Source organism: Ostrinia nubilalis, chromosome 18 (assembly GCF_963855985.1).
Source record: "Ostrinia nubilalis chromosome 18, ilOstNubi1.1, whole genome shotgun sequence".
Classification (NCBI taxonomy): Eukaryota; Metazoa; Arthropoda; class Insecta; order Lepidoptera; family Crambidae; genus Ostrinia; species Ostrinia nubilalis.
The window spans coordinates 8,956,037-8,981,886 of record NC_087105.1 but is presented as its reverse complement, the minus strand read 5'-3'; the positions used below and the strand labels follow the sequence as shown (position 1 = coordinate 8,981,886).

At 40.2% G+C, this 25,850-nt stretch overlaps 2 protein-coding genes across 4 annotated transcripts in view; one reads left to right on the top strand and one right to left on the bottom strand.

Annotated features, from left to right (window-relative positions):
- Nucleotides 1–17,446, top strand: part of LOC135080690 (transcription factor kayak) — a 43,496-nt gene extending 26,050 nt beyond the window's left edge. For 2 of the 3 annotated variants that reach the window (XM_063975391.1, XM_063975392.1), the window contains exons 2-5: nt 7,867–8,044; nt 9,801–10,359; nt 11,703–11,832; nt 15,261–17,446. In XM_063975391.1, the coding sequence (XP_063831461.1) occupies nt 7,867–8,044; nt 9,801–10,359; nt 11,703–11,832; nt 15,261–15,446 (1,053 nt within the window). In that variant the 3' untranslated portion in view covers nt 15,447–17,446. Of the gene's footprint in view, nt 1–6,141; nt 6,522–7,866; nt 8,045–9,800; nt 10,360–11,702; nt 11,833–15,260 lie in introns of those variants that run through there. The other variant, XM_063975393.1, reaches the window with a different exon arrangement.
- Nucleotides 16,032–23,663, bottom strand: LOC135080890 (sodium channel protein Nach-like). Its single transcript, XM_063975618.1, has 11 exons — nt 23,626–23,663; nt 22,784–22,993; nt 22,093–22,222; nt 21,426–21,598; nt 20,682–20,814; nt 20,064–20,212; nt 19,290–19,484; nt 18,954–19,045; nt 18,364–18,490; nt 17,874–17,983; nt 16,032–17,703 (listed from the first exon to the last, which is right to left on the bottom strand). The coding sequence occupies exons 1-11, from the start codon at nt 23,661–23,663 to the stop codon at nt 17,558–17,560; spliced, it is 1,503 nt and encodes a 500-aa protein (XP_063831688.1). The 3' UTR covers nt 16,032–17,557.
- Nucleotides 23,664–25,850: the final 2,187 nt, after the last annotated feature.

Below are 25,850 nucleotides of genomic sequence, written 5' to 3'. Positions count from 1 at the left end.
GCCATTCTACTAGATTAACGATTTAACCCGGTTTTAGGTTTAAAGCCTGTTTCTTATGATGTTTGAATTGTTTAAAAATACAAACACTGAGAATTTACATACTTAATTACTTTGATAATACATTTTGTAATTCAAATTCACACAAATAAGTAGTAAAGTTTCTTCAAACATGGTAAAATATTTGTAGAAACTTCTTAATCAAAACATGTGAATTGCATAATTAATTTAAGTGGAATAGTTCGGTTCATTGCCTCCACATTTGTCATTGGGTATAATATAGCAGGTAATAAAGTACTTGTACCAACTAAGGAAGGTTGTAACTCAAAAGAAATTAGCATAAGTGCCCGCCTAACAGCGGCCACCGAACAATGGCTTTGTCTGAGTGTCCGTCTATCGGTCTCAGCGACGCCAGCTATAACTGTTTCGTTTATACATTTTACAGCGTAATTTCGCGACGCCGACAAAGGAGCTGTTTGTTGAAGTGCTCATATACTTACATTGCGATTCTGAAAACGTGCACTATGGCTTAAACACCGCGAGTGGCGTAAACCTCGCTCTTGCTGTCGGCTGCGCTTCGTTTATTACCTTGCTTGCCCACTAACTTTAACTCTTTAGTAAATACCACTACCGTGAGTATTTAGTCTTCTTAACCATTTTACGTTTATTTAATAAACGAGCGATTCTTCACTATGTTTATAATTCATGATTCAATTTATATGAAAATTGATTGCTCTACCTTGTTAATTAGCAGCCGGAAAATACAAGGAGTATTTTCCGGACGGAAAGGATAATAATTTCAAGTTTTGATAGAGTGACGGAACTATTATGTACGAGTACAAACATATTGTTATAAGTTTTATTGAGCTGTTTTGTAATTAACATTAACATACCTACCTATTGTATTAACATCGACGCGTTTTAGTGAATTTTTCATTATCATTACATAATGAAATCTTGTAACTTTTTCTTGTATCAAAATGTGAGCATTTTCCACTAACGCATTAGTATTAAGTACCTACCTCTTTGTTCCGCCTCATTCGCGCAGCTGTGTTCCTTATCGCACTAACCAATAAACACAGTTTAAAACACTTCTAGGTATAGATAACCCTCTACGATTTGTAAAATTTTATCATAATTATGCTAACCTACTTAACTGAGAATTATTTTAATTAAATTAAATGCGAGGAAAAATATTCCATTCAAGGTTGTCGGGAAAACCGCAAGGTTAAGTACTGCGAGAGAAACCTAGATGAGTGCCCGAATCGGCCACTACTTTATATTCTTAACGAGTCCAACCATCAGTTTGAGTTTATGAAACCTTTTGTTGAGTGTTCCATTTACAAAAAGCGTATCATTTGTTTTTTTCGGCGAAGTCTGCGGTTGGCAGCGGCGCCGCGCGGAATGCTCGCCATTTCCGGACGATATCCGGCCTTCTGCTCGGCGCCATGCGTCGCGATTGCAGATTACTCTATCTTATTTTTGTGGTTTTCGCGATTATGTGAGTTATGTATGAATTGTTACCTAATTTTTTCATTAACAACTCAAAAGCGATACTGTGTAGATTCAAGTTTTCCGCCTTTTTACCAGTTTTTCCTGTTTTCTCATTGCTTCCTCGTTCGCAACCTTCAGACGTGCACATGTAATATTCTGTTATTCTGCTGCATTTGCTTTGTTTATTCTGAAAAATCTTGTTGTGCCAGGAAGATGTTATTCGATATTATTATTTAGGCGGTTCCTATGAACTGCCAAATATTCATAAGTGAAAACTATATTGTCGCGTGCTGAATCATAGCTAGGTTACTATGAATCATTCAACGTAATCGAGTTTTTTGAATCGAGCCGACGACGAATGTAAATACGCGATCGTTCGTAGTGACCTGCGATAGAGAGCGAGCGGTGTGGCGGTGACTCATGCGGGTTTTCCGAGAAACGCAGAATGGTTCAGTTTTCGTGAAAATGAAGGTTGGCTCCGCTCCTCGTTAATGACCGCGTCCTTTGTGCCGTCGGGTCCAATTTTCTTATTCCATGTAAATACCGTTCAGCCCAAACTTTGCTCAATATAATGTACAAAAGGAAAAGTGCATGACCTTAAACTCCGAGGGGGTAAATCTAGGGTGCAGTGCAAAAGCGATAGTGCTTCGATCGTATTACAGCAGCGCTTTTGTCAAGTAAGGGGTGCATGTAATGCATTGCTGGCTGTCTACGGTTTCACTTTCGGGAGCTGTGCCGGCCGCAGCAATGGTCGGGGATTAGCACTTTATGTTCGCGGAATAGAGGCGAAGTGAAGGGCGGCTGGCGTGGTGCCAGCCGTCGATTTATTTTATTATTCGCTTAGTTGCGGTCAATGTCGCGACGGGCCGCCGGCGCCGTACCTACATCGACGGCACATGTCGCTTGTATACCTACTTCTAAGCGTATCTTTAACGGATTAATATTTAGTCAAATGCGGGTGTTAAATTAACACTTAATAAATATCATTATCCCCGACTTTCCACGAATTGATGGCGAGATTCGTTGACGTTGCGCCGTTGCTCGTAAAAATTTAATGTAATGAAGAGAAAATTTCAAGTTTACAGTGCCTTGTGCAATTGAAGCGAGCGTCGTAAAATGTAATAGCGCCCTTTAAGTTCTCACGGTGACAAATGAACGAGGCCTTGGCATCAAACGCTCATATCCCTTGGTTATTACTTTATCGTCTGGTTTACCTTTGTGCGTACTTGAAAGCGCTTGGTGCAAGATCTTACACACAAACACATCTTTATTCCTTTTAGAATCGGTTCAAGGAATTTTCTAACTCGACAACCCGAGTGCTATTAGTGTGAGCAATTAGCGCTGCGTTAATGAGCTCCCATATACCCGGCCAGATACAAAGTGCCATAAACCCCGTTCGACTCCAAGTCTCGATGTTGCACTTTAAACTTGATAGCGTTGTGTTGTTCTGCCCGTGGTTTATGGCGTGCGTTAGCGGCCTGAATAAGTTCCGTATTTCCATAGAATTGAGGTCAGTTTTCGTGCAGCTCCAGTGAGGCTCTACGTAATGGCTTGGAGGGAATTTTACGCTACTCCTATGCAGTAGTATACAGTTCTTGGTAACCATTACTCGGTAATGCTCATATGCGTTTAAGCCTGAGTGTTGATTTCTCAGATGTTGTTGTAGTTCTAACGCATACATGTTTTCAGCATGTAATCAAGCACTTTCCTGTCAAACAAAAATCAAACTTCCACAAAGAGTTTAGCTTTTTTAATGTTTGTTCTTAATTACTTCTTCAGGTCAGCAGGTGTAAAGAAAGTCGATGGCGAAGAGGTGGTTTCGTATATTTCAAGCACTTTTTTTTGCCTTCTCGCAAGTTTCCCTGTTTATTCAGGTCATCGTTTTGAAAATATCAGAATAGCTCCGTGTCAATCTTCGGCTGGAAAAATTTGTCCGTTGGCCAATTTGGAATTGCAGCAGTTGGGGCACGCGTTGTTTCTCACCTGTCGCGGTCACGCGGAGCGCACGTGCGTTCGCGCATGTACTCTAAAACTACGATACGGACGCCGCATGACCATCCTAGAATTTTCGACAATATCATTCGTATTATCCAGTCCATTATTTTGAACCGATTCGTTTCTATTTATAACATTTAATTAAGTCTCTTGTGTGATAACGTAAGAAATGATGTCGTTTGCTGTTAAGATATAAAATATTAAGTGTTAATTAATTGCTTCTGTTCTACTTTTGTTGCATTTCAATTAAGCATGACTTATATGAATATTTTTCTACTTATATTGTTTCATACATTATAGACAGTTAATTAATATTATAGTTTCGAAATTATCAAAACTACGCTTTGTTTCCTCATGGCGAACACAGAACACCAATACGTGTCACTAAGCGTTCGGTCGGAAATTGGCCGTTGATAGCTGGTTATTATGAATTAATCAATTTATTTGTTAATTTATAAGCGCTGATGCGCCCGCGTCGCTGCTATCGGACAACGTTCCCGGAAAGCGGGCGCTGATACTGTTATAAATAGTGGTGATGAGGACTCGGAAAATGCCTCAATCGTTTCAGGAAAACAAACAGATGTCACCAACAAAGCTTTAAACTGTGAAGTATATGTTTGTTCCACTCTCTTCAATATTGGACAAGGCACTCACACAGAACATCAGGCGTGACGTGTTGACATTGAGATTGCCCTTATTCCCCGAGAAAAAGTGCTAGTTAATTTTGCAGTAAAACATTAAGCTTAAAATCTCGTCGACCCTGACTGTAATACAAATGAATCTCCAGAATTTCAGCTTTCCGAAGAGAAAATAAAATCTTCGTCCGCTGTTCCGCACAGCTTGCACAACACGTTGAAATAAACTATATTTAATTACAACAGAATATTATTGAAACTAGGTGTGTTTCGTTTCCTGAAGCTAATGGATGGACAAGACGTGAATCGCGATACGTGCAATCGTAGCGCTCATTAAGTGATGAACAGCGCAAATACGATAGATAAGCTGATGTTGACAGGAAAGAATGAGGAACCATGTGGTGTGGCGATATCTTGGCCATTATCAGTTAAGATAAAATCCCAAATAAATGTTGGATCAACACAACAGAAATTCTGTTGAATACACAAATCCTTAAAATTATACCAAGTTCTCTATTCACTAGATTTTTAAAACAAACATTCAACATATACCTCAACGGTATTGATCTCACAGTAACGGTCTGTCTAGCCAATGGCTTGCGATAAAAACAACAATAAAAATTCTATAATGCCAACAAAAAGCATAACCATTACCAGAGATCGAGTGTTGTAAGTACATTATTATTTACGTCACAACTAGATATAGTGGTGATCTCATGGGCGTCTCAGCACGCGGGCGCTATCGTGGCCACAACACCGCTGTTATACCCTAATCTGAGGTGCTTTGCCGCTAATTACTAGTCCATAATAAAGTTGCACAAACGCAAAGACGCAGCTGCGTTCGTAATCGGTGCAATATCTGGGCAAATAGGGCATTTGCTACACTAGATTTGCAGATTACAATGAAGAAATGAGTTCGAATTGCGTTTAACTAACCTAAATATAAAGTATAGCAATGTGCAACCGAAAATTCCTCATTGGCGATATCAAAGAATGCAAGATAAACACATAAAGCATCAGCTAATTGCTAGGTAAGCACCGTGACCAATTAACGAGCGCCGTAGCAGCGGGCAGCAGCGTTCGGCGCGCGCGCATTTGAGACGAATTTCATTTAAGCAATTGTGGTAATTGACCGGCCACTGCGCCTTCCGGACCAGCTTGCCGCCTTTGTCCCCTTTATGCTCGCGTAATTCACCGAGGAATTGTTTGGATCATCGTAATTTTACAGTTCTCGGAATATACTGCATGCAATATTGTTTGTCTTGAGACATCTGGGTGTTGATTTTGGGATATAACGGCACTCGGATTTCTCTTTGATGCTGTATTAAGGTTGAGTTTCAAATTAGCTGATGTTGTTTTCACGTGCGATGGCAATTTGGTTTGGTATGTAAATGTATATGATTAATTCGTATGGGATATTGAACAATGCCAAATAAGGTTGTATTCAGACGGGCATCGCGCCCACGGGCTGGCAGTCGCGACCTTGCCGCAAGGTCCGACCGAGCCTCCCGCCCACCGTGTCGCGGCGTCGCGTCGTGCCGCACCACGACTCGCTGCTAATGACGACAACTTAAGTGCCTGTAATGTAGACAAAAAGAACAGCGGCGTTAAGTAGCTGCGCTGATTAGACTCGAGGAATGGGGGCGGTCAACTTTTTGATTTGTGTTCAAGAGAGAGTACCGGAGTGACATTTAAATTTAAATGGAGCGGGCTCTACAATGTAACATTACAAATTTCTCGTTATCTTTTTGAGTATGTGTTGGGTAACATGTTATGGAAACAAAAAAAGGTTCGGGTTTAGGTTTTCCGTCGGGCGGGCGGCCGGCGACTGAGGTGAAATGTCTTCGGAGGCTGTTGTGGTCGCCCATTACCTCAGATAACTAGCAGCCGCCGCGTGCGATGCGAAATGACGCGAAATATTTCCGGAGTTAGAGGAGTATTCTATTAATAAATGATTCGAAGTCGCTCGTGGGCGAAGATTTCGGGCGACGAGCGCGGGCGCGGCGCAGCAGTAGCGCGCGATCCGCCGCGGCCGGCCGCCGTACGCGCGCGCAACGAACGAACGACCCGCACTCCCGCGCACACGACCGCAAGCGAAATCGCAACAACGAACACCGATCCGCCCCTTACGTGATACGTCTACTATAACCCGACGAACCAAAGCACGCCACCACCGGTGCATCGACGGATCGACCCCAGTTAACACTGTACTTTGCGAGGGCGGATTATAACGAAAATCGACTAACAAACTCGAACCGTACGAAGGTGTCGCATCGCAAAAAGCGCAACACAATAGAGTAAGCGTCTAATTATAAACGTGTTTGAGCACACCGCAAGATGCAGAACATCGATCCGCTGGAGATAGCCAACATCCTGGCCACGGAGCTATGGTGCCACCAGGTATTAAGATGTTGCTAACGATACCGGGAAAAGTAAAGTGCCTATCATATCAGTGCCTGTGGAACATACAGTGCCGCGTACCGCTTAAAATGCCTAGGATTAGTTCTTATCTCTAGCGTTCAATCGACTTCTACAAGGTTCCGTGCTAGGCCTCTCACTATTCCTGCGAACATAATTCTTAATACATCTTATTTACGTCTGTCCTAATGAGTAAAACGTAACCATAACTCTTCGGATAAGGTCCTTGTTATTCATCTATCACCATGAAATTGTTTTGGATCAGCGGTTGAGGATCTCTCTCTGAATAGTTCACTGAAATTGACTTAGGCTTTCGCAAAACTCGCTCGCACTCATCAGTCTGCTTAGTCAAAATATTATGAGTGCGATTCCTTTTCCTAGTGACCAATCGCCTATATTTAACCCTTTTCCAAACTAATTACTTTTGTGAGTAACAAAATGTGGGTGCGTTGTTTTGTTTATTATTGAGATCAATGCGAGCGACTGATTTATAGCTAGCTTTCAACCGCCTCGCTTACGCTAATGCACTACTTTAGTAGCATTATTGTATTTTAAACCGTGTTTATTGTACACAGCAGGTGCTATAAAAATACCTAGCACTGCCAAAATGTCTACAAGTACGTGCCTACGCGTTCGTTACAATTTCTAACACTATTTACGCCAACTAAGTATGTCAAACTTAATAGTAATTTGTAATAGTATCCATGTGTTTTCATTGTTTTACTTGTGCAATGCAAATATTTTGCTGATAAATATTGATTGGCATGTGGAAGCAATTCTGTCGACCGAAGATAAATAAACATTGCATAATGTTTTCATAATAACGTTAAAGCGCATCTGTATTTATTAATTTATCGGAATAATATTTGTAGGAAATTTTTATTTATGAATGTTTATTGTTATAAAACAAGCAATAATTAATTGTTATAGCATTAAGAAACAAAACGTTTATTATCACAAAGCTGCTAATTCGCAATAAGCATAAACTAATAAAAACACAAGATGATAAATGGAAGCAAATAGGTACAGCTGTAATCATTTGTAACCTTATTATTCATAACATGCATCAGAAAAACTAAGCACAGATTAGTCAGCCAGTTCAAAAACAGAAGTATCGTGACTTAGAGTAGGCGCACACCGTTGATTTTTAGTTGGCCGATAGTTGTGCCCGATTTTAAATTGTATGAAGAATCGGCCAAATCGAATCGGCGTAGTGTGCGCACTCCCATACATGCCCATACTTATCAACTGCCCGACTAAACTATCGGCCGACGAAAAACCAACGGTGGGCGCCTACTCTAATGTGTGTCTTTTCTTTTGTTTCCAGTTGGCCAACCTTGAGGGCCTCCAGTCGGGGGTCCCGACCAGAACCACGGCGACCATCACGCCCACCCAGCTGCGCAACTTCGAGCAGACCTACATCGAGCTCGGCAACTGCCGCAGTGAGCAGACCAGCCACGCCGGCTTCGTGCCCCCTTCGGTCACGCACGCCAATAACCATTACGGTGAGTCTTGGCTCTTTAATTCATCATTTTTTTTATCCACAACCAGGAAGCTCTTGGCCTGTATCTCACCTGATGGTAAGTGATGATCAGGCCGAAGGTGGAAGCGAGCTTCACCCGGAATCCTCAACCACGGAGGCTGGCTATCTTACCTCTAACTGCCGGAACACAACAATGCTGTTAACATTGTTGTTATGGCGACAGACTTACGTAAGATGGTGGTAGCTAGCCAGGCGGACTTAGAACAAGCCCTACCACCAACCAAACCGAACAGAAAAATCTGCCCCCATTTGGAATCGAACCGGGGACCTCTGAGTCTGAAGCAGGTGGTCTTACCACTAGACCACAGAGGCGGTCATCATCATCATTTCAGGCACAGGACGTCCACTGCTGAACACATTACTTGACTCAAGGTCTAGGGGACACCAAGATGGGACAGAGGGCGTCCACAACAGTCCTCCATCGCGTACGGTCTTGAGCTTTGCGTTTGATCACGCTCCGAGTCTTGCCGATTTTGTTCGCCTCGTCTGCTACAGTTCGCTGCCAAGTTTACTGCTGAACATAGGCCTCCCTCAATGACACCCAATAAAAGGCTCTTCAACTATGCATCATGTCCTGATTTTGATTGTTCCAGGATTGGAAAGCGCTAGAACCATCGATTATGACATCGACAGCAAGGCACTGATGCTTTCACTTGTTTCTTTAATCCTGGAACAAACCTTGATTTTAGTATCTTTGAAGCTTCGATAATATGTATTATTATGTGCACGTGGAACGATATAACATCAAGTACAAAACAATTTGCCTTTACATTTTTATCAACTAGGTACTCAACATTACTTTAACGTATGGCATTTTTTGTACATATTAAATTCAAATAAACATTTGTACAGATGCGTTTCATAACGTTAATAAACTGAGATTTAATAGCAGAGCAATCAAGTTATCACCATGCACAAATTAAGTTGCATTAATCCGTGCAAGCTTGCACCTTCCTCGTTACCATAGGGCTATGAATATTCAATGGCTCGTGCTAACCACTTCTAACAATGTTGCGTTGTTTCGCGTGGGCCGGCCCTTTTCGAACGGGTGTGCCCTACGTACTTGCATCTTGTAATTTGAACGTTGGATTTCGAATTTCCAAGCATCCTGCCTGAATCAATTGGGGTTCTGCGAGAACGGCACGAGTGCCCCGCGTTCATTTATTTAAAAATTAAAATGTCTATTGCACTAATTACTAATAGTCCCAATAACCCCTCCAGCTCAGCTAAATAAATAATTGTTAGGAGTAAGTTCACCATATTATTCCAAGCGGTCGACGGGGATCAAACTAACATTCCCCGAAACTCGAATCGACAGTCTGACACTGACTGTATTAAGCCCGGTTTCCAAACAAGCGCAGAGGAGAAGAGATGTGTTTAATACCCAAGCAGATTACGTTATTTCCATACCTCTCCGCTTTGTGAAAACGGGCCATAGGCTATTGCAGCCTTGCACATGTATCTTTCGTATTCTTCCTAGTCGGTCTCGGTACACTCTTACCAGAGTTTTCGTGGTCATTATTGTGAATCACTTTGTAATACGGCGCCATTCCTCGCGGACTGCAGCTTTCCGGGTACATTCGTTAACCGAGCACTTAGTTGCGGCCTTGATCTGGTTTATCCATTTCATTTTTGTCGTGGTTTGATGTCTTCAACTTTTCCCTGCTTGGTACCCTGGTATCTTTTGTATAACTTATCGCTGAATTGCCAATTTCCAGGCATCCTGAATCAAGTGGGGTACTGCGAGTCGGGCCCGACGACGGCGCTGCACGTGTCGCCGGGCCCGCTCTCCGCCAGCGGAGACAGCAGCAGCAGCCCTGGGCTGCCCGCGCCCAAGCGCCGCAACATGGGCGGCCGGCGCCCTACCAAGGCGCCGCAAGACATCTCCCCCGAAGAGGAAGAGAGAAGGAAGATCCGGCGCGAACGCAACAAGATGGCCGCCGCGAGGTGCCGCAAGCGCAGACTGGACCACACCAATGAATTGCAAGATGAGACTGACAAGTTGGAGGAGAAGAAACGCTCGCTCGAAGATGAATTGAGGAGGTTGGGCGCAGAAAGAGAGCAGTTGCAGTCGGTTCTTCAGCGCCATCTGTTGTCGTGTCGGCTGAGCAAGCGGTCATCGAGCCCGCCCGACGTGAAGCCTTTCAACGACCCGTACGAGTACCCCGCGATAGCTGACGACGGCGTGCGAGTCAAAGTGGAGGCGGTGGAACCCGCCATGGACAACGTCATAGCGCTGGATAGCGATATCTTCACTTCGCCGATGCCAGACAAAAGGTAAGATTTTACAAATAGTTTTTTTAATCTTTGACGATTCTTGATTACAGACCATTGGTATTAGCACAGTAAATACAAATGAGTAGGTCATCTTCATAGAAACGCACCGAGCGCGGTTTGTATGTGAGGGCGCCAATACGTATGCGGCGCGCACGCACACACTGACAAAATTTAGCGTGGATTAGCGCATACGTATTGGCGCGCGCTCACATACAAACCGCGCTCGGTGCGTTTCTATGAAGGTGACCTACTCATTTGTATTTACTCTGGTATTAGACACAATTTTTTATCTAAATTCTATTTTGTTTTGACGCGTATTTATCACATTATTATAATTATTTATAGATTATATGTAGTTACCGTTCTATTTTCATGAGGAAAAATTACAGAAGTGTTACTACGGACGTAATTTGTTAATTTCCTGAACAATTAAATGCCATGTTAGAATTGCTAATTATTATTTGAAACCATAAAACAGATCTGTTAGATATCGAGTAGAGTAGTCGTACCCATTTAAGGCATGGCAGGTGTTTTTTCGTCGTTAAATTAATTAAGCATGATTCAAAATATGGTAGCACTACATCCACTGCCGAGTGACGTAACTTGCCTATTATACGCCTGGTGCAAGCTTCTATAAGTATAACTTTGTCAGTCAGTCAGGTCTTTTCTAAGCTCTGTACCTGGGTACCGACCTAGTCACGGCACTGCCAATGCCAGTGCAAATCTGAAAAAAGTCTGCTGTTTATTTACCTGGTGTGTGCTTGTCCTCGCTGCATGCAGCAGAAGCCCTGACAACAGTGCCGTAACTAGAGCAGAATAGGTACATATCATTAGGGCGCAAAAAGACCAGTCTGACTGAAGATATGATTATTTGTCAAAAGCACAGTTACTGTTGTAAAGATTGCACTGGGCCTGGCATAACTGAGTCTTGAGGTATAGGAGCGGCCCGGGAGGTGAGTTATGACATGACAGAGTATAAAAGCCTAAAGCACATCTGATGCTGAAGTCTCGCTGACGTTTGATGTCAAAAAAGCCTCCCATCAAAAACACCCTCCCGTGCCGCTCCTATGCCTTAGGGACTTTCAAATTTTAAAATAGTTTATTCAGTACATAGGCCCTTTCCAGGGCACTTATACATGTCCCAAATATAGCTTGCCCTACCACCACTCCGGGACAACATTTGGGCTGAAGGGGCGGAAGAAACTCAGTCACCTTTGTCTTTAATGAAAGTCAGTCACCTGACTTAGTTATGCGTTAAATCTGTACTGCACTGTCTAATAGACAAAAGTCAGCTTCGCTTACTTATCCAGCAGAAGCCTTACCAGTCTCATTCCTTGCTCCAGGATAATGTTATCGGCGGCGAACCCGGCGGTGGTGACGTCATCATCCGTGGTGACGCTGGACACGCCGCCCGCCGCGCGGCCCTCGCGGCCCACCTTCCTCCACGTGCCGCTACAAGCCAACCCCGCACAGGTAAATTAAAACTCATACAAACCATTCTTCTTCTTATCGTGTCGACAACAAACCTACACAGTGTCAGCCCAAAACTCCGCTACAAGAGTAGCGTTGTCAGCAGCATTCATTTATTTTATGCAAATAGGCTGTTACATGACCTAAACTGAACTGTCCTACCAAACTCATTGACAGAGGGACGCCACCATCGTTCAACTTTAAAGTTTCCAACACGGCAAAAATTTGAACCAGCGCACTATGTGACGAAAGGCCGATCTAGATGGACAAAAAGGGTTAACTCAAATCTCCAATAATACTAGCAAGATCGATAGCCGACAATCTGGAGGTCACAATTCTGGTGATAATTTTGTGCAAGTACCCTCCAATAAATTAATAAATATTTTTGAAGTGTCATTACGGGTGGAATTCATGAAGAAATCATTCACTTTTCTGCATTTGGTCTGTCGCTATTTTAAAGTGTTTATAAAATTAATTGTGCTAAAGTTAGTGATGGATCGTGAGGTTGATGGTAAGAACTACCATTTTTATTCATTCACATTGCAAATAACTTTACAGTTACCGAAAACATAGCTGTCGAATGTGATGGATATTACATTTTTAATGCGAACTTTGTGTTTGTTGGACCAGAAACTACATGTATTTTGTTGTACCATGGCTGCAACTTATATATGTTGTAGTCTCATTCATATTCTATTGATCAAAGTAAATTTGAAAGTGCGGACTGGTGCGGAACCTTGTCAATTTTTTTAGTAAAGCTGATGCCAAAATTTTTTTTTCGTTCTTTTTTTTTCAGAATACGTAATATTTATATCCCGAAGGGAGTTCTACGAACAATGGATAAAATATCCCAAAAATGAAAAAAATAAGCGGAATGAATATTTCGATAAAATACGAAACTTACGAGGTAACGGAGGAGTTATGAAATATTGAAATGAACATTTCCCGAATTTGTTGTAAAAATTGGCTGGAAAGTGGCTGGCATGGCATTCTATATTTTTATTCACTCATCCTTTTTATTTATTTTCAATTGCCATAAAGAATTCAGCTTTGTTTTTCTTCTTAGAAACATGTCCATTTTAAGCTGACCTCCTATCAGGTAGTAATTCTTTATAACCGTGTATCAACGTATACTGGTTTATGTATTATAGCGTTAAATGTACCAAAACTGAATGCAATTATGACTGTTTTTGCTATATATAGTCAAATCATCAATAGATACCGCCTTTAAAGCTAATTAATATTGTCAAATAATATTGTCCATCTAGATCGGCCTTTCGTCACATAGTGCAGCGATCCGGTATTGACGGTGGCGCGCCCCGCTGTCAATGTCACTGATAGGACAGTTCAATATTAGGGTCTATACAAGTGGCGTTGTCAGCAGCATTCATTTATTTTCTACAAATAAGCTGTTACAAAACCCTCTTACACCTTTTATTCGTCCTTAATGACTAGTCAAACGATTCTAAAACTTCAAGTGGCAAAAAACATAAACTAATAGTAGCGCCCTCCTGTAAATGTCTTAATTAATACGGTGGTCCAACGTGGCAAAAATCGGCTAATAATCCAGTATTGATAGTAGCGCCTTCCTGAAAATGTCATATAGTTCCAAAATACTGAACTGTCCTATCCATGACATTGACAGTGGGGCGCCACCGTCAATACCGGATCGCTGGTTCCGATTTTTGCCATGTTGGAAACCATATAGTTGAACGATGATAGCGCCCCCCTGTCATTGAGTTTGGTGGGACAGTTCAGCGTGGGTCATCTATAACTGTTAAAATGTCATAAATGCCATAGTTTGGGAAACCCTGTCCTAAAAGATAACACTCAAATGGTTTTATTTTTAAAGATTTTCAACAATACATAATTAACTCGGTCATTGACATTCGCAAAAACTTAACTTTTCTATATGCCTTATCATTTACAAAAATAAATATAATAATGAGTTTACCTATTTACTTTAATGCATCATCGTTACAAAGCTAGTTATTGTTTTATAATAGTTAATGACTCAGTGTTGAGAAACTGTGACTCATGCATACACACTCGTACCTTACTTATGACATCAACCTTGACCGAAGTCCAATAGATGGTCAAAGATTGAATTTCTGTTTGCATAAGAAAGATGTTTCAACACACTACTGCTAAAAAGGAGTTGTGTATTGTTTACAATAACAGCAGATTTTTGCGACTTGTAATTTATTGTTTTTGGATTTTTACTTTTTAAAGAGGGTTTTTATAGCATCTATTGTTTTGTTTGTCAATGATGCAACTCTAAGCTGAGTTGCAGCACTAAACTTACGATAACTGGTGGTTTTTGTAGTTTGACAGATTTATATCGTTTGTTATAGCTAAAGTAAAATAGTACAACCCAACCTAAATATAGTTGTCCAATACTGAACCGCCACACCTATGACATTGTCAGGAGGGCGCTACTATTAATACTGGATTATTTATTCCGGATTTTGCCATGTTATACAACCATAAAATTATGTCATTTACCGGAGGACACTACTATCAATACTGGGATAAAAGTTCAGATTTTTGCCACTTGATGTTTCAGAATCTTTCACAAGGCCATTCTTTATTTTATTTTATTGATTAGGAAAACCAACAAGACAAACACGCATGCATGTAATTACTATAACCAGGCCTGTTCATCTCCGCGAGTTTACATCGAAAACAAAACACGCACGATGGCCCACCTACAGGATACTATTCGACAAGGCCTCACATACGAGAGAACATTGACTCACGCACGCGTATTCTTGTGTATGATGGAAGAAAATAAAGAAAATGGTGTACTAAATACTGTGCAGTATTTAACTGCCTAAATAATAATAAAAACACAGAATGTACTTTTTTAAGTTGCCTCAAGACACTGAGAGGTAAATAAGTAGTTAATATTATTTCATGATAATTCATGCTAAATCATGACATTTCCTCCGCCATTTTCCGCAGTTTGGCACCTCACGTCACTTCATTTTACCGAAGTCAGCCCTATAGCTTCGGCGCAGTGCCGATCACTGACGTTTGTCAACAAAATGGTGCATGACTCTTGAGACAGGCTAAATTACACCATATTGTTAATGACATTGAGCATACATTTTTTTAAATACCCTCGCGAAGTAAAACTTCTGTACGTAGTACTTATTATTATTCTGTGCTATAACTAAAATTGCTTAGAACTTAATGAAAATTATTCATACCATCAGCAGAGAAGGGGGTGGTCCTTTTATTTTATGGAACCCTCTAAGCGAGATTTTTACTCCGATTATGATATAGCAAATTGTTGAGTCGCTTTCCTTTATGTACTTACAATACGTGTATTGTTTTATTTTAAGGAACCCTCTAAGCGAGATTTTCACTTTGATTACGAAATAGCAATCTATTTATCGTTTACTTACAAAATGAATCTATTGTTGCAGAACCACAAAATCAAAGCGCTCGCCAACACGGACGCGCCCGGCGTGGAGATCAGCACGCCCAGCAACGGAATCCCGTTCAACTTCGACAGCCTGATGGAAGGCGGCACCGGCCTCACGCCCGTCCACCCGCACCCCGCGCCGCGCGCCGCGCTCGCGCCCGACCACGCCAGCCTGGTCAGCCTCTGAGAACACCTCGACGCCGCCTACCCGCTGTTCGCGGCGCTCGACGCGCTCTAGGTGGCGCCACTGACGCGGTAACGCTACCGTTATTTTGAATAATCGAGTCGCGTTATTTTTGGATTTTTATCTGTGGTCTGTGATCACGCGGTTGGCTTCGAGCGTGAGCTCAAAAACACCATTTAAAAAATAATATTTATGGTCTGCGACGCCATTTTTAAATTCAGTCAGTTCAGCATCTGTGCTGGACGAGAATCGGATTCGAAATCGTAGCGTGTAGGCGATTATTACGTTTTACCGAAAGTAATGTTAAGCATTTTTAAATGGTATATCTAGTTTTATGCGAGATGACCGTAGTTAGCTATGGGGTTTACCAATAACTAGTCTCGAGGGATTAGATACTTATTGTTGTTCGATCAGGGGCGTTCTCCGGAGAATTTTGGACGACCTGCAGTAGATAGCGTCAGCTATGTGTAGTGAAATTTCAGTCAGTGTCGAGTTTAGTTCCGCATGACGCCACTGGTCGGACCGTTGTGGCGCCACTGGGGCGCGCAAGACGCGGCGGCGCCGGACCGCGTTTGAGTCCGCAGACTACGGATTCTTTATTTATTCGATGTACTCTCTCGTTCGTGCCGATCTTCCCTTCCTCTCTCTCTATCGTTCTTCACTCGGCCTACTGTAAGGCGATCGGCTGTCCCTTTCTATTTATTGAGCTACATTTAGGTAACGTGTTGCTCACTATGTGCTTTTGTATTTATATCGTAGTCTAAATATTATATTGGCCTAGCGTTGCCGATCTACAGAGTCAATTTATGAGCTTTTTAAAGTTTAAAGGAAGATATTTTTATAAAGAAAAAGAGTTTGTAATGATGCAGAAATAATAATTGTGATTATGGAAAAATAAAACAGAGTTTTATTTGAGCATTTCAGGGATTTTATTTCGTGTTGTGCTTAATATCTAGCGAGGCTAGACTTGATGGTGCGTTTATATTAAATTATGTAAAAGATCTCTTTTACACCGTACTATAAGAAAAGTTTCGGCACAAATGTTTTTAAATTCTTTGCATACAATCTTGTCATAATAAACTGTGTGCCATTTTCTACGTCTACTCTCAAGATAACAATAATGTCAAATATTTAGTTAACCATTAACTAACAGATTACTTAAAGAATAATTAATATATTGATTGTAAGTTAGCTCAATGTTAATGTAACGTATTACCGTTCCATTGGTTTAGATACTGGTAGTGTAACATTACTGTAAGCGACTTGTGATACGTCCAGTGATGGCCGCGCTGCGGTACGTGAATATGTGACTCGTGTCTTATACAGCAATATTTACAATAAATATGTATTAAATTATACTAGCTAAATCATAGCAATACAAAATTATGGAAATTTTATAGCTACACTACTCAAAATACATTATGACATGAGTTACAATTTCTTAATGCTAAGACCACTGGAATTAAAAATATATTAATTTTAAGGCAATAATTAGTTTAAGGGCACTTAAAAATTAATTATAATATTCGTAACTTAGACCAAATTATTACTTTACTTGCTTTATTGTAGATTTATTTAAAATCTAAGCCAAATATTGATTTTATGTCGTTATTATAGGTTTTAGTTGTAGCCGTCATTTACTTTGAAGTATTATTGATTAGAAACGACAGAAATCAATGAATATTTATTTAGTGTATATTTAATATTTATCAACATTGTAACCTAGTGCAATAGTGCGCGGTACTTTGCATATGTTTAAAGAAACGACATTTTATACACGCAAACGAATGTTTATAACGCATAATATGAACATCTAGATACATAAGAGAGATGTAATTTTTTCTAGAAAGTTTTTTCATAACGCAATGTAGAGTACTTTTGTATTTTTTCATGGAGTTAAGCAAAGCAATACCTATATTTGATAAAACTATTGGAAATGATCGTCGGATATAGTGAAATATATATGTAAATCAGAAAATATAAATTTGTTACATACACCTGGATTTGGGCTTTTTATTTTTAAACGTATCCTTCTTTTTGAGTTATCTAAGTTTAAAAGATAAACAAATACTAGCGAACCGATAGCGGTTACACAGAAAAAAGTTTATTTATTTTTATTTCAAGTGAACGATGCGGCCACTACGCTTCCTCATTTGGTATTTGATGTTGTTTTTTATGGCCATATAGATATAGAATGGTAACTCCAATGCACTTATAAAACTTACTCCAACGCACAAACCGAATACCCCGCCCAAGTTTGCTGAAAAACAAAACAATAAAATTAATAAAAAGGATCTTACACCATACACTTTTCATAAGTTAAGGCTGGGTTGCACCATCTTTAAACGTTCAAAATCTCTGACAAACTCCTTACAAAAAGCACCAGTTATCGTTAAAGTTAAGGTTAAAGTTGCAACTGAAAGTACTTACACGCTAAAGTGACGATGGATATCACCGTTTCTTGTTTTTGCTTCACGTAGACAGAGTTAGGAAAGAAGAAGTGCATGATGGCGGTGCTTTTGTTAAACTTTATGTCCCTGCTGTAAATAAATAAAAAAATTACATGAAATTTATTCGTACACTCGAAGAACGGGATTTATATCTGGTTTGGACCGAGAGAGTGGTTTCTTCTATTCTTGATGGAGTATTCTGGTGAAGGGGGTCGATTCAGAATTGATTTCAAGTGTCTAGAACACTGTTGCACCAGCATAAGAATTCGGATAGCAAAAAATGATGAATTTTAACTTGCTAACCTTCATCATCATCATAATCAGGTCGTTTTATCTCCACTGTAGAAAGACGACTCTATACTACTAGATACAAAAGGGAGGATGTATGGGAAGAGAGGGACTTTGCCATTTACTATCTAAGGAATAAAAACTAAAGGAGAAGGACCATTATAAACACAAATGATACTGACTACATATCGTTGAACATGTACGGCAGTGCGTCCAGGTTTCCCGTGGACAGCTCGACGGTGTAGCGGCGCGACTCGCAGTCTCGCAGGCACTTGCACGTGCTAGCCTTCTGCGGTGGGTGGCGACTTACTGGAATTACATGAAATACAAGTAATTTGAGCAAAATATCCCTCCAACAACAAAGGTTGAAAAAACATGATAGTAAATTCCGTTTTTCGGGAGGGAGACGCGCGCGGATAAAGTCTGCGACTAGTCAAACGCAAAGCTCTTGATGGAGTCCACGATCTTAAATGATTAATATAATTCAATTCCTCAAAAGATGGACACATGACTGTGCCTAGTAAAGTTTAAAGGAAGGCGCTGCAAAAAAAATCACGAAAACTATAAAAAGTCGCAGTGATTGGTGTAGCCTTAGTGGTGCTCTACCTCTGGGTTTCGGCTTGACACAATTTTTTGGGTACACTATATTGATGGACATAGCTAAGTGTATTAATTTCCTCACAAGGTAGATAGGTGAACTCATAAAGGTTGCAGGAAGGCGCTGGATGCAAGCAGCTGCCAACCGGCCAATCTGGAGGCTATGTTTCCTCACGCTTCGTCTCCCCGATGCACTTGATCTTGCTGGCGTTGCAGACGTGCGTCAGTCGCACGTTCGGCAAGTAGAACAGCTCGCAGTCACAGTAGCTATTGATGGAGTCGGCGATATTCAATGACTTATATTTCAAGTACCTAAAGTCCGGTCGGCGAGCAGATAGAATTGCGTACAACGCGACTGTGCGACGTGCGGCCGCAGTGAGTGTGCGAGCGCGACAGCAATATAATTACGCGCGTGCGTTAAGGATGGGTGCGTAGCTAGCTTGGGTTCATTGTACGAAATTCTATCTGCTCGGCGACCGGACTTGAGGCTGCCTACATAATAAAAATTTACTGACGTTTAGTCTCCCCGATGCACTTGATCTTGCTGGCGTTGCAGACGTGCGTCAGTCGCACGTACGGCAAGTAGAACAGCTCGCATCCGCAGTAATTCTTGATAGAGTCGGCGAAACACACGTGGTCGCAGTCGGAGTTGTGGTAGTCGTGGAAGTAGGGCAGGTGGCGCTCGTCTTGGAGGTAGCATTTGCGACTGGGTAGAAGTAAAATGCATTTAATGATCAAAAGAACTGCTTTAGTACGAAATAATGGCCCTACACGAAAAATATTTTAGGGAGACAAAGGATTATAATTTCGCACATGTTCTACCTATAAGGTTTCTGCGGCAGTAGAGCTTACAGACCTATTTGTAGTAGAGATTTTACCAATCACTACCGCAGCAGAAAGCTACTCAGTTACGCGCTAATGCCTGTCCAATGTTCTGAGGGCTTAGTGTGAGTAAACGCATGCAAACTCACACTCAGCCCTCTGTGTCTGTAATAGAAGAAAGGTTAAGTAGTGGAGGTAACTTAACTGACGAGTGACGATGGAAAGAACCAGCACTTGTCAAGTCTCATAAACTGCTATTTTCTCCTCGATCACGGTAGTATAAAGGTCACACATGCAACACAAAAATGTGAAATTCGGGCCTCGCCAACCGATCTGTATAAAGTAGGTATAGGTCAAATCCTCCATCTGCCTTTGGTAACTGAAAGTCGTGTTCCTGCAGCGAAGAATCAATGACCTAACAATGATGATGAACGAGGACTCATTGTCAAATGAGCAAACTAACCTGGACACCGGCAGCACTTTAACGTCCTCCGAGCAGTAGGTGTGCGTGGCATGGATGATGTGCAGCGACTCCGTGTTGGTCAGCACCAGGTTGGACACGTCTTCTGCCGGGAACTCGGTGTGGTCCGTGAACAGGACCTTGGACATATACTTACAGGGGTAAAAGTCATGAAAGTAATTTATTTTTTGTATTACAAATAAGGACAATGAATTGTAAACAAAAACATAACTTAAAAATAAAAGAATTACAAACTAAGTAATTATTCTTATTTCTGCTATTTGTTTTCAAAAGGAGCTTTTGCTTGTCGTAGTATATTTATGGGAATAAACCTATTTTTTGTGGGCTAGTGCTGAAAGCAGCCATCATCATCATTTCAGCCACATGACGTCCCCTGCTGAACATAGGTTAATGAATTCAAATATTCCAGACCTCAGTTTGGCCTTGGTAGAGCAAATCAGATTTTATTAGGCTCTACGAACGAAAAATAGCGTAACGTAGGCTAGGTAGGTATGCAGGGGACCTATTGTAGGGGTGTATGTAGTAACATTTTCAGGGATGTGGAAACTGACCTCCCCCCTTCAGTTCGCCCATGTTGCCTCTCATTTAGCATAATATTACCCGTATTCCTCCAGCAGCAAGTATGGTCCTGTCGATGGCGCCTGCCGGGTTGTAGTCCACTACCACCGTGAACGCATTGTTCAAACTCGACGAAAACGCCAATCGGCTTGTAAAGTTCGCTTTAACTTCGTTTCTGGAAAGGCAAATTTTTTTTTCGACTTTGTAACTTTGGTACCTATATTTGGTACTTCCCTAGAAGCCTTGGCAGAGGTTAGATAATTATGCTTAATTTCAAAATACCAAGTGGCGCGCATATAATCCTATAACTTGCTATCGTCGTTCATTCTGGTAATGGATTGCTAATACATATTATAGGTACAATGATGATGTACAAAGAATAATCGAGATATACCTACTTAAGTCCTCTACTAGGGGCACGATAATGACTCGCGATTTCGTTTCAATGGGCTCTGGTGGTCACCATCGGGTGTTAGTGGGTAGGCCCCGCCTTTAGTGAGAAGGCAGGGAGAGTCCCACATAACTCACTGGCCGTCCCCATTGACCGTGGGTATGCTCAAAGCATTTCCCGACGTTAAAAAAAGGGGCGAGATAATGAAAATTTAACGACCATAAGGTCCAGTAACTACCTTTTATTACTCTTGACGTAATGGTACTTGCTGTTGAAAGAACAGCAGAGTCCGTAAGTAGTGAGCACGGGGTCGCACTGCTACGGCAGCATCGCCAGCACTTCGGTTGCTTCTGCCATCATTGCCATTGTCAAACCAAAATGAAACGTGTAGGTACCTTTTATTACTCTTGACGTAATGGTACTTGCTGTTGAAAGAGCAGCAGAGTCCATAAGTGGTGAGCACGGGGTCGAAGAGGCCCCGGCAGTGCGGGTAGCGAGTGTGCCCCAGCTGGCACATCTGCAGGAACTCGTCGCACTGCTGCGGCAGCATCGCCATCACTTCGGTTGTCTGCCATTGTCAAAACACTTCATTACATTACCTACTTATAGATTGTTTCATCCACAAAGACACACCCCACCATTCTTCCGCTAATGTTTGAGTGTTATCAGTACACGCTAAATTATCCATGAGTGTACACGCACACTACAATAATGACGCTCGGATTGCTCGGATCAAAATCCCCGCACCCCGCGCTACCCTCAGCCAAAAAGTGGTGGGGCGCATCTTTGTGGATGAAACGATCTATAACATGCGATTATTTTACACCATATTCTATTAAGTTGTGTTGGTTGGTTAAATAAATAGAAGGATGTATTTTGGTAGTTGCTTAGTTGTTAACTGTTCTCCCTAAAGGTTACTCGTTTCGTTCTAATAAAGAGTTAAAGGCTTTCTGTTTTTATTGACGAATTTCTTATTAAAAATTATATTTAAAAAAACTTCACAAAAAAGTGAGTATCAGCATGTTTCAGGGAAACGAATCAAATAAGGTAATCTATGCTTACTGTGTATCTGTTGAGGTCAATTAATGACTGCAGTTGGTGCGCCGTATCGTCCGAGGACTGCAACGCTGGGTCATAGAAGCCCAACACTATGGGAATAATACGATCGAGGTCTGCTGTCACGTTACCATCTCTGAAAAATTATCAGGTTACGAATGTATAGTTTACTTCAGTTTTTTTAAGAAGCAATTTGTAAATAGGGTCAAACCCATGTGGACATACTTATTAGACTTATTCGATACGCGTATCGTATAAGCCTAACGCGTCTTAGGCCCATCATCTCCGGTGTCAGCTAATTTTAGACACCCTGTATATGATGCTCCGGTGGGGCCTGGCCTCTGACATGCCATGATACGGGGGCGGGGTGCGATTGGTATCACAGCACATGAGTACTATCAACTATTATCTTTGAATCGGTAGCCCTACATCCTGGGGGACCAGACAATTCAAGTGTGGGCTAGGGCAAGCCCCGCTATCATGCACGCCCCTAGTTTGTTGGCGGCACGGTACATCATATTGTAGCACCATAAGGTGCGTACGGATTGCTCGTACCCTGGTACGCGTACTCAGTTTACGCGTATTCGAAACGCCTAGTCCATGTATGTATGGACTAGGCGTTCCGGATACGTGTACGCACCTTTAAATTGATAGCAATATTTTAACAAAAATATAATCTGAAGAGCTATCGACTTACACTAAGGTCTTGTTGAGATGATGGACAGCGGCGATGGTGATCTTGTTAGGCGAGCATATGGTTATTGTAGGGTACGGCAGATCCTTTATGGACTCGTACTGGTTCTCTATGGTGATGCGTGTGGGCATGTCTGCGAAGCGCATGTATAGCAGATACGTGAGGAACCACGCCATCATAAACATCGCAGCCACTAGCACTGCCCAGAAGGACCTATTTGGAATGGACAAATGAGATAGGTATATGAAAAGAAAAATGTAAAAACAGAATATGATCCAAAAAAAGTAGGTTTCTAATGCTCAAACACCTATTTACAACATCTTTGTATGGTAACGGACCAAATAAGCTCTTTTCGGATTGAAATTTAATATCAAAATTTCCTCCGCTCTCGTACTTGAAATCAATATGTATCTGCCTACCTTCCAAAGAGTCTCACTCCATTCAGTAGAGAACTTAACTTTATACTTCTGAGATTTTTTGAAGTTGTATTTGATTTTCAAGATATTTTTTTTTTTTTTTTTTTTTTGTTTTTGTTTTTTATTTTTTTTTTCGTTCTTTTGATAGATTCTTTTATAACGCAGCATGCCCATAAGCCCAAGGCGTCCACTGAAAATCAGTGTCCAGCCATGGATTTACATGGCTGGATATACTGAGTGGGCGTCCTTTTTGGCACTTCGCCTTCATAGACTTAAGTATTATTATTGTTATTTTTTATTTTCATTTTATTGTGCTGATTTATTGTTTCTTTTTTTATGTGCCAAATAAATTATTCTTTCTTCTTTCTTTCTTCATATTACGATTTTTATTTAAATGTTAATAAATTAATACTTTGACAACATACTTACCTTGATATTGGATCAGGGTACACATAAAAGTACTTCATCACTGTTAAGCTGCCATCTAAGCAAAGTCTTCGAAAGAGAGTACGAAAATTTCCTTTCATTGTTAAAATTATATTATTACTGTAATTTAATTTAATTTTCTAAAGTGTATTATTTTGTAGATGTCTACCGACGGTTAGCAGCTGCTATCTTTTAAATACAATGAATGAAAAAACACAAAATTTTGTATTAATCATATTAATGTGACACACACACGGAAATGCAATTAAGTTTAATTAAATTGTCTGTTGATTAGAATCATAGCAGCTGCGAATTGTAGATAATGAGTGACCTTCTATGTTGGCCTTGGTATAAGCTTTTATTTTAATTAAATAATTTGACCAGATAGTGTGTTCTAAGCTTAAGGGGCATAAAATAAAACAATATTTAAGAAAACTGTATAAAGTGATTTTATTGAGAATTCTCGTTTTTTAAATATTATAACAACATGCAGAGCAATCAAATATTGTAATCTGAAACAATTCCTCTAAATAGCATTCTATGAAATATATTCAAAACTATGTTAGTATAATATTTCTGAATTGGTAGAAAAAAATGCTACATATTTTACGCAAAATTATGTTATTAAAATAATCCGAAACTTTACAAGTAACAATCTATTATTGTAAAAATATATTGCTTTTAAAAAGCAAGAATAAGCTTAAACACGAAAATACATGCAAAACATGTATTATTATGTTGGGATTGGATAAGTGTGTAATACCACGGAACACGCTTCTTATATGTCACCGTAAAATTGTGAATTCCGTCAGATTACAATCTGACGTAGTTAAATTACAATCTAACCTAACCTAACCCACTGTTAGATTACAATCTAACGCGTTATATTATAAACTGACAGAGTTCACAATTTCACGTTGACATATACATGTTGAATAAATAGCTTTTATTTTGCAAAAGACTCTACATATTTTTATGTATTCGACTGCATCTACATAGCCATAATCCGATAAATTATCTATAACTGAGAACGAATTGTTTATCTAAAGCTATTAAAATTTAAGACCATGATTATTGAAAATGTGTGTAAATAGAACTCAGGTTACTATAATCAATTTAAATCATTAGAACATTTATTTTTTTGTAATTCATATTATCTTATTATTTGTTAAAATATTTTTATCTGAGCAGGTACTATTTTTTGGCTGTCAAGTTTATATTTTTACTAGAAGCTTATTACATTACATGTAAAATACACATTTCGTGTGAAAATTTAGTCCTAAATAGTTTTTATAGTTAGTTAGTTTAGATATCCTGGAGGGACAACTATTTATTTATGAGCAAATACAATATGTAATTGAAGAGGTTTAGTAAAGAGCAATTCAAACTGTGATAGGTATAATAAGTATTAAAAAGCTATGCTACGCTTTATTGGTCGGTTAATATAATCTAAAGAACACATACTATAGATTGGGAGTGCCTTTAATAAATTTAAAATCATCCTCTAAGGTTCATGCTATGAAACTGGTCAAAACTTGATTCAAATTCAAACATAGAGGAGTTCCTTCTGTGATTGGTTTATTTTTAATATTTATTCCGCTTTTACACTTATAGGTTTTACCAGTTTTACTCACGTAAGTAACATACGTACGTCATAACTTAAACACTCTTTGTAAGTAGCTTATCGTGATTTCTTACTACTTGCGAATACAGCCGTAAGTTACTTACGTAAATTTTAGGGAAAGAGCTTACAATGTAAAGGTAGGGTTGATCAATCACAGAACAGAATCTATGATTGAAATTGAATCGACTTTTGAGCGTTACTTTTAGCCTAGGGGCTAGTTTCATCGATTCTTATCTTATGAATAAGTCAAGGTTGTTGGTTACCGATTAATTATCTGCCAGATATCTCTACTTGAGGACTTGTGAAGCTGACAAATGTATTTGTTTATTGTTGTAAGTAATTGTAATTGTTGTTAAGTTCATCCAATATAAAATTGACGACATCATGTCTAAGTTTACAGATATCGTTGCAAGATTTGCAAGCACAGAAATTACTTACTGGTTAATTACACTATATTATTTATTACGTCCACACATTGGATTGGAATATAATATAAATATGTTAGGTCCAAGATTGGTGCTATATTCGTATAGTCAATTCTTGAATCAAAGGCCAACTCCCCACGTTGGCTCCAATATTGGTACCAACGCCGCTCGTCCAACGT

Excerpts from the sequence above, each read along its gene's own strand:
- LOC135080890 (XM_063975618.1), bottom strand. The coding sequence starts at position 23,663 with ATGAAGTACTTTTATGTGTACCCTGATCCAATATCAAG. Across the intron at positions 22,994-23,625 it reads TACCCTGATCCAATATCAAG|GTCCTTCTGGGCAGTGCTAG; the intron begins GTAAGTATGTTG and ends CATTCCAAATAG. Across the intron at positions 20,213-20,681 it reads TTGCTGCTGGAGGAATACGG|TATATGTCCAAGGTCCTGTT; the intron begins GTAATATTATGC and ends TACCCCTGTAAG.